Consider the following 9207-nt stretch of genomic DNA (forward strand, 5'->3'; position numbering starts at 1 on the left):
CGCTGGTTCCCCACTCCACGTCCTTAATGTATCACAGCAGCTTTCAAGGAAGGATATCAGCACTACCTCAGAAGATGGGATTCCCCACAAAACTTGCTGGGTCATGGTTCCTCTAGGGTGCAACATGTTATACTGGCCAAATTTATATTTGTTCTGAAAGATTTGTTTTGGCTAGAACTTCAACATCTGCCACTATAATCTACCAGCATATACTGTATTTAAGCAGAGTGGATGTCAGTGTCACTGAGAATTTGAAAGTTAAAGAGTAACCCTTCACCTTTCAGGCTTTAAGATGTGCAACTTGAGTATCCTAGATTTTTAAATAAAACCTAAAAAAGTCAACTCAACAAAACCCAGAAGAAATCAAGTTGAGACCTTATTTTCTGAGAGAAAAAAACCAATAAAATTATACTTTTCCCCCAAATGAAACAAATATAATTTGGTTAGCTGAATTGAAAGAAGAGCACTGAAATCCTGTACCCTCTAAATTGCTTCTCCGTAGATGATTATATTCTCCATCTAAAGTCCTCATTACAGAAACTTAAATATTAAAGAAATTAGCTGTGCATTATTAGCTGTGCATTTCTCTGTAAAGCCAGTTTCTTTGTGACTATAACTTATTGTACTTATTATACATTAAACATATTTATGTGTCTGAATAAATTGCAACTTGCTTTTTTATTTTTTTAAATGACATTTTATTTTATTTATTTTTTGGTCGCACCATGTGGCTTGCGGGATCTTAGTTCCTCAGCCAGGGATTGAACCTGGGTCCCTGGCAGTGGAAGTGCAGAGTCCTAACCACTGGACCACCAGGGAATTCCCACAACTTGCTTTTTAGACAGATGTTTAGCCTACCCCATGCAGAGATTCTTTATTTTCACCTTTTTTAGTCAGAGGCTTTTAATGAAAATGGACCCCTTTTTTAAAAAAAGGCTGTGGAAATGGTCCAGCTTTTAGGAGACCAAGGAGACATGGCAACTAAATGCAATACGTGGGGAAAAACAGCTGCAAGTGCATTAGTGGAACAATTGATAAAACTGGAATATGTTTATAGATTAAATGAAAGTATAATATATCAGTATAAAATTTCTTGAAATTGAGAACTGTATTGTAGGATATATAAAGATATTCAAGTTCTTAGGAAATACACACTGAAGTATTTAGGGGTAAAAGGGTATGATATATGCAGCCTATGCTCAAATGGTTCAGGAAAAAAAGTATGGATATAAAGAAAAAATGATAAGTGAAATGTGGCAGAATGTTAAAAATTGGTGAATCTGGTTCAGGAGTATTTTGGAGTTTTTTTCAAAGTGAAACAGACCTAAATGTAAAACCTAAAATAAAAACTTACAGAAGAAAACAGGAAAAAACTCTTTGTGACCTTATTTTAGGCAAAGATTTCATAGTTGAGAGACCAAAAAGCACAAATTAATAAATCAGACTTCATGTAAGTTAAAAACTTATACTCTTCCAAAGACACTGTTAAAAGGCAAGATACATGCTAAAAGAAAATATTTGCATGTCAGAAGTCTGATATAGGACTTGTGTCTAGACTATATAAAGAAAAATTCAAGAAGAATGGGCAAAAGGTTTGAACAGACACTTCAAAGAAGATGTATGGATAGCAACTAAGCACATGAAAAGATGAACATCATTAGTTGTTAGGAAAATGAAAATAAAAACCACACTGAGATATCACTATAAACCTATATTACAGATTTAAAAGACTGACCATACCAAGTGTTGGTGAGGATGTGGAGGAACTGGAAATCTCATACACTGCCGGTAGGAAAGTAAAACACAAAAACCACTTTGGAAAACAGTTTGGCAGTTGCTGTGCTTCCCCATCATAACTGATTATATTTTGTTGTTTTTACTCATTTATGTCTTTCATGCCAGTCTGTAAGCTCCATTAAGGCAGGGACTGTCAATTTTGTTCCCCTTTGTATCCCCATCATCTAGCATAGTGCCTGGTAGGACTCAAGTATTTGAATGAATGATTATCATGAGATTTAATGTAAACAAGGGATTATGATCCAATTTCTCAAGTATTGTAGCATTTAGAGGAATTAGGAACATGTGTAACATTAAGAAAGTTTAGTTAAATTATCATAATTTATCCAGGAGATATTTCATAGCCATTATCAATTTAAATTATGAAGGTTATATAGCAATGTGGAAAAACACAATAGACGATAAAACTATACAGCAATTATAATTTCAATTATAACAAGAAATGGTTGACTTACTGGTCATAAGGTTTTTAAGTTTCAATTTTTATTCTCAAATACAAGGCTGTTGGGGAAAGTGCTTCTCAAGCAGGTGGATGCATGTGTATCCCTGGGAGGATGCTGTGATGGGGGGGGCGTGTCATGCAGAGCCATGGGATAAATTTGGCATGCTTTCCTGGAGCAGAACATTTGTCAAACGTTTTAAGGAAAATGTTTAGTGTTATAATGAAGCAGGATACAAATTTCACATGATTTATGGTAAAGCATTAAATTTGGGAGAAATTCCACACGTGTGGGTTTCTTTGGGCAAATTCATGCTCACTCTCTGGTTCGAAGAGTTTTGTTTTTGTTTTTTTTAATTTTCTTTCTTTATTTGGTTGTGTTGGGTGTTCATTGCTGCACGTGGGCTTTCTCTAGTTGCAGCGACTGGGGGCTGCTCTTCATTGCGGTGCGCGGGCTTCTCATTGCGGTGGCTTCTCTTGTGGAGCACAGGCTCTAGGCGTGCGGGCTTCAGTAGTTGTGGCACGTGGGCTCAGTAGTTGTGGCTTACGGGCTCTAGAGCGCAGGCTCAGTAGTTACAGCGCACGGGCTTAGTTGCTCCGCGCACGTGGGATCTTCTGGACCAGGGCTAGAACCCATGTCCCCTGCATTGGCAGGCAGATTCTTAACAACTGCGCCACCAGGGAAGTCCCTCGAGGAGTTTTGTTGAAGTTTGAGAAGTCCTTTTTTAGTCATTAAATGAAATGATGCATGTGCCACACATAACACTGTCCCTGAAGTTCATTAACTGCTGACATGCTGGTTGTTACATCTTATTGCCTGTAGTTCAGTCCTTGCCAGGTGGTTACCATATCACGGACTTAGAGTCCCTTTGCCTGATATTTTGTACGTTAGTAACGGAAAACTTTTTAACTTTGTGCTAACCTAGAAATGTGTGGCTTGTAAGCTTTCTGGAAAAAGTATTTCTACTTTAGACGTTATAGTCACTAAGCAGTTGCACATGAGAGTTTCATTTTTTCCCCAATGTGTTAATTTGCAGTCGGGCGCAATCATGACTGTCCTTGCAGCTGTCTGCACTAAGATCCCAGAAGGGAGGCTCGCCATTATCTTCCTTCCAATGTTCACGTTCACGGCAGGGAATGTGAGTATTTTTATGAAGTGAAGTGCTGGGGACAGTGGTGATATTTTTACATTGACTGAATTCTTGCCCTTAAATTAGAAATGTCAATGCTGGAGGAATCAAAGTTGTATCAGTTCTGTTCTCTTTTGCTGGCTTTCAGGCCCTAAAAGCCATTATTGCCGTGGATACAGCAGGAATGATCCTGGGATGGAAATTTTTTGATCATGCAGCACATCTTGGGGGAGCTCTCTTTGGAATGTAAGTTTGAGCATGACTGACTGTTACACTGCTTTCTCAGCTCATCTCCCTCCCCCCACCCCTAAGGAAGGCAGAATAAGGCAGTTACTTCTGTGATGGAAGCAGGGCAGGTGGGGTTGGGAGGGCAAGGAAATCGCAACATGGTTTGCTTTGATCTTGAGCAGCTTCACCATATGAGATGGGAACGTGAGACTGTTGGCCCTGCCCCTGCCTCGGTCATTTGTAGAGGGAGACCATCTGTGCCTTTACCCTCCCCTTAACCTCAAGTCACCTGAACTCATGACTGTCAAAATTCCTAGTCCTTCATGGAGACTGTTGCCCAGCCCCCTAGTCTGTGCTGTATTCCTTTCCCCACTCTCAAGCCACATCTCCCCTGCCCAGTCCCTACCCTGCTCCCCTACCTGGCTACCACTGACCTCACCAGTGCTGGGCAGACACCCTGAGTGGGTGGATCTGGTCCTCTGCTTGCGATGAGTGTGCAGGTGCCTGCTGCATGACTGGAGTAGAGGCCAGATGGCATAAACTCGTGTTGACTACTTATTGAACATCTGTTATGTTGCAGGCACTGAGTTAGTTACCTTGCGTTACATAATTATTACCCCTGTTTCACTGATGGAAACTGAGGCTCAGAAGTGATCTTCCCCAGGTCAAACAGCTCTTAAGTAGCAGAGCAGAGATTTAATAAACCCAGATCCAGAGCCCTCCCAGCCTCTGTCACACCACAGTGATTACAGTTACATTGTGGTGACAAGATCTCCCACTTGTGCTTCAGGCAATGGACCCTTGCCTAAAACATAGTAGTGCTGTAGCGACGCTGTCATAGAACTTCCTCAGGGCTTCTGGAGTCCATCTGACCGTGAGAGGCCCTTCAGCAGAGCTGTTGTCTGTCTGATATGCTGCATCCCTGATGGCCTCTCTTTTCTTGCATAATGTTGCCTTTTACCCTTATTTGGTTTTTACTTTATTTCACAACAATGGGAAACCTTAGTTTTTTAATTTAAAAAAAAAGTAGAAAAATCTATTCTAAGTGGAGCAGTTTTGCCCAGTAGGCGGTGGAACTAAATGCCATTATGCCATTTATAATTTTCAGTGATGATTAAAGAATAGCATGTGTGAGTTCGAGCTTTAACAGCAGCCCATTATAAATAGTAAAAACTGACCTGGTATTACAGTATGAGAAACATGAAGACTGATGAAAAGGGGTTTTGTTTTATGAACTCTAAATTTACCTGGCTCCTTCCATGTATACTTAAAGGATCTTTTCCCCAGCAGTTTTTTATTCCTCTCAACTATAATTAGATTACCTTTTTCTGTTCTGAAAACTGGATCAAATGTATTTTAAAGTCCAGAATCTGAAAGGCAGAGGAATCCTTTCTCTTTGCTGTTTCTAATTTCAACTCCTTTCATTTACTAGATCTTGGTCATATCTAGAATTCATCTTTTCTAACATCTTTAATGGTGAAGATTCCTCAGTCTAGATTAAAGATGTTAGAAAAGGTAAAGATCTGTTAGTAACCTCCTGCACATTGCTTTGACTTTATGTCCCTGACCACATTTTATGGTCTTCACCTTGTACTGCTGCAGTAATGATAGCTAATGTATATTGAGTATTTGCTGTGTGCCTACGCTAAGGAGTAATTTAATACTCTTAACATCCTGTGAGGTAGTCCAACTTACAGAAAGGAAACTGCTTAAAGAAAGGAGTTATCCAAGGTCACACAGTGAGTCATTGCAGAGCTGGAGTTTCAGACTGAGCACTAGACTGTGAGGCTGCTACCAAAAACAAACAGAAAAAAAGATACCTCAAAAATTAGTCAGTTTGAAATATTTTCCTAATTTTAATTTAACCAAATGACCAATTACATTTGAACTTACGAGTATAATCAAAACAAGTACCTGTAAGATTAAAGTGTTTGACTCTTTGCTTGAAATAAGTAGGTTAAAAAGATTTGAGAAGACACTTTACTAATGGAGAGTTCCCGATAAGTGTTTCATTTCTTGTAAGAGTTTTATAATTGCATTTGAATCATAGGATGATCCTTTTTCTCTTGTTTTAAGTTCACCAGAGAACGTCACTCTAAGTCCAAAAGAATTTTGTAAACATGCCTGTTAATTTGCATGTTTTTAAAATGCTTTTTTTCTTTCTGTAAATTTACTGATTATTTTTCAAAATTTTAATGGTGACTTTTTATGATTAAATGTTAACTATATTTAGTGAGAATTAGGATTCAGGTACAATTCAAGCCCTTTGTAATAAAAAAAAATACATGCTCCAAACATTAAAAAAATGTTAAAACATTAAACTGCCATTCTGATATCAATTAAATTGAATAGAGCATTTTTTCAGTCAGGTGTCTAAGATGAAAGATCAACAAAATCTAGTTTCTGCCTCAGGGAACATGAAATCTGTTTGGGGAAACCAGGGCAAAAATAAAAGTTTCAATAACAGAAGCTTTTTAAAATAGCCATTCCAAATGCCCCTCCTGCAGGGAAGCTCTCCGGGGAGGCAGGTGCCTTTGAGCTTCTCTCAGCCTGTGCTGCCCTCGGGTAGAGCTCCTGGTCGTGCAGACCCCAGGCCGTGGGCTTCTGATCTCACTCCCTGTGTGTTCCTCAGCTTAAGCAGATGCTCCCGAGAGGCTGAAGTGTAGCACCGCGGTTAGAGCACAGGTTACAGGGTCAGATTTGGGTTCTAGTCTCAGTTTGGTCATTCCTAGTTGTGCAGCCTGAGCAAGTTAAATTACTAAACCTCTCAGTGTTTCAGCTTCCTCGGCTTATTGCTTCAGGCTGCTTTTAGGCATTGTTTAGGCATTGTTTAACAGAGGATGGGGATTGGAGCTGTATTTTAAAAGGTGGGCAGAATTTGGATCCTTTTGTGTAGCCAGGCTGAAGGTGAGGAAGGAGAGACATTTAAATTAGTATAGCCATCATTATTAGTAAATTCTGATTCTGACATTTCTTACACTTGACATAATAAAAAGAGTCCAGGCTTAGAATCACTCTGACCTGCTAGTGAGTGCTTGATTGACCACTTAAAAGCTGTTAGCGCCTTGGGCAAATGACTTTCTTTCAGACTTGATTTCTTCATGTTTGTAAATGGGAAAAGTGATACTTGATTTGCAGGGTTGTGGTGAATTAAAAGTAGTGTGTGTGAAGTACTTACATTTTTGGAGCAGTCACACATGGTCCATCCTATTTCCATCTTTTATGTCTTCTGTATATTAAAGGTAAGTCATTGATCTACATTAAATAAATTAATCAGCTTTTTTAATATGCTGGATAGTAAATGACAGTGACATTCAGTTTTTAAAATGTCAGCTTGATATCATCATAGTACTTGACATTTGTATGTCATACTGTTTGAATGTTGGACCTGGTTTGTTTTTCTTTTCCCCAGATGGTATATTACTTATGGTCATGAACTCATTTGGAAGAACAGGGAGCCTCTAGTGAAAATTTGGCATGAAATGAGGACTAACGGCCCCAAAAAAGGAGGTGGCTCTAAGTAAAACTGGGGTTGGACAATACTGGTACGACTGGTCCATGCTGCCTGAAGCCCTAGGAATGCATCGGCCCTGGAGTGACCACATCTTTGCTCCTGCCTGGAAGACACTGAGCATCTAGCTTTCCCAGTATTTTAAACTATGTCCCCAGTACATGTCTCATTAGAAAATGAATTATGACAAAGTTGTGAAATAAAGGTTTATATCTCTAGTTTGTAAAGAGCGGGTATATGTCTCTTTTGAAGAGCACTAATGCTGCCCTGGAATCTTGCTGTTCGTTGTTATATTTAACATAGTTTGAGTACATGGAAAGGTCTGATTGGAACTCAGAGGTGCTTGTTTTTTAATGTTGGCCTTCTAGCACCTCTGCTAAATATTTACTCTTACTTACCTACCCCTTTCCTTGCTTGGTTAACAGGTAAAAGTTAAGAGCATCTTCTCTCTGGCATGGGTCTGAAATAACAGCTGCAATATTTTCTAAATTTTCCCAAAAAGGTAGGTAACGTTTCGTGGCAGTGAGTGGCATATACAGAAAGACATTTTTAAGTTTTGCTTTCTAGGTTAAAATTGTAGCTAATTAAGAATTAGAAGGAAGTATCTTGGATAAATTCGGACTTGAATCTGAGCCTAATAGCATCTTATGTTGGAAAATGTACATTCTTTGAAGTGGAGCATCATACTGACATAGCAGACAGTGGTCGTCGTCATAGCTTCACTGTAGTGGAACTCGTCCTCGTGATTGAGAATTATTTCTAGGAAATGCGATTTGAGAATTTAAAAAGTTTTTCTTGAAAGGATTTATAGGAGAGTTTTTGAGTCTTTTGGTTGATCTCAAAGAGTTACACCAAATTTTGCACCTTGTGCTGGAGAGGGCCGGGCTTGCGTGGTGGCGGGCACAGAGCGCCTGGCTTCATGACAAGGAAGGGAGTCGTGCTCACCTCACACGGTGTTGAGAGCTGAATGGCAGCATGTGCCCAGCACATAGGAATTATCCAGTTATGGTGGTTCTTCATCTTTTTCCCACCAAGCTGGACTCTTCTCTGCTGCAAAGTACCGGTCATTCTTGCCCGGCAGGGGACTCTGTTCTAGTTTAGAATAGTCTAAACTAATGTCACTTTAAGGAGAGAGAATTTTTGTTAACCCAGCCCTCATTTTGCCAGTAAGGAACCAGGGCGGTCGTGTGTGGGAACTGCCCAAGGTCACACTGCTGTGCTTTGACATTTCTGAATATGTAGTTATGCTAAGAACCCTGTGACTTACAGATGAGACAAGAAGTGTTTTTCAGAGATGGGATGGGAGGCTGAGATCACATGGACATTCCATATGGAGTCCAAAATGAAATTCATGTTGTCCGTGGGCAGATCTGGAAAACAGGCAACAAAGACACGTCTGCTCTCTCTGCTTTGTGATGTTTAGAGAAGGAACGTTTGGAAGGTCAAGTTACCTACCTGTGAGAGGCCTTGGGAGGTCAGCACCCAGCTCCAGAAGCATAAGCCTAACTGTCCATAGCTTTGGCAACTTTCCCTACTCTCCTGTTTGCCCACTGGGGTATCTTGCTTTCTCATCTTGGATTCTCTGCTGGCATGTGAGCACCCCAAGGCTGTGCTCTGCCTGGCTAGCGTGCCTCTCAGCCTGCGCCACCTCCACTGTCCTCTGAAGTGTGGGGTCCCAGGAGTGCACTCTTAGCTGTCTCGTCTCTCTCCATTTCTGTGGCTTCAGTTATCTCTGTGAGGCTGTCTTCTGAGCTCTGGACCCACTGAATATCTCTAAGCTGTCACTCAGTACATATGTCTACTTTGTAGACAGTATGGAACTATGTCCCAGGCATAGTTACAGATCCTCAGACCCCACTACAGAGGCACATCAAATATGACTCCTGGCTTAAGCCAGAAACCTGGGGCCATTCTAGATTTCCCTCTCTCACCTCTCATTTCTAGAATCCAGCCCCTTCTCTCCACTCCCAGTGCCTTAAGTTCAGTCCCTTGTCTCTAACCTGGACTGTTGTTAAGATCGTTCTCCAGCTGCTCTCTAAAATGTCCTGTACTTCTCCACAAGGCCACAGAGTGCTAAAAACACTTTAGTCATTTCCTGTTGT

General features: G+C 40.4%; 1 protein-coding gene across 4 annotated transcripts in view; it reads left to right on the forward strand.

Moving 5' to 3' along the window:
• PARL (presenilin associated rhomboid like) overlaps positions 1-9207 on the forward strand; it is a 59365-nt gene that overhangs the window by 48356 nt on the left and 1802 nt on the right. The window contains exons 8-10 of one of the 4 annotated variants that reach the window (XR_003433488.1): positions 3274-3375; positions 3515-3612; positions 7531-7607. Coding sequence is in view for 3 of the 4 variants with exons in the window: in XM_027110656.1 (XP_026966457.1) it covers positions 3274-3375; positions 3515-3612; positions 7007-7118 (312 nt within the window). In the remaining variant the exon portion in view is untranslated. Of the gene's footprint in view, positions 1-3273; positions 3376-3514; positions 3613-7006; positions 7333-7530; positions 9193-9207 lie in introns of those variants that run through there. The other 3 variants (XM_027110656.1, XM_027110669.1, XM_027110670.1) reach the window with 3 other exon arrangements.

This window comes from Aethalodelphis obliquidens, unplaced genomic scaffold (assembly GCF_003676395.1).
Source record: "Aethalodelphis obliquidens isolate GAN/ISIS:26980383/991018 unplaced genomic scaffold, ASM367639v1 scaffold1, whole genome shotgun sequence".
Taxonomy (NCBI): domain Eukaryota; kingdom Metazoa; phylum Chordata; class Mammalia; order Artiodactyla; family Delphinidae; genus Aethalodelphis; species Aethalodelphis obliquidens.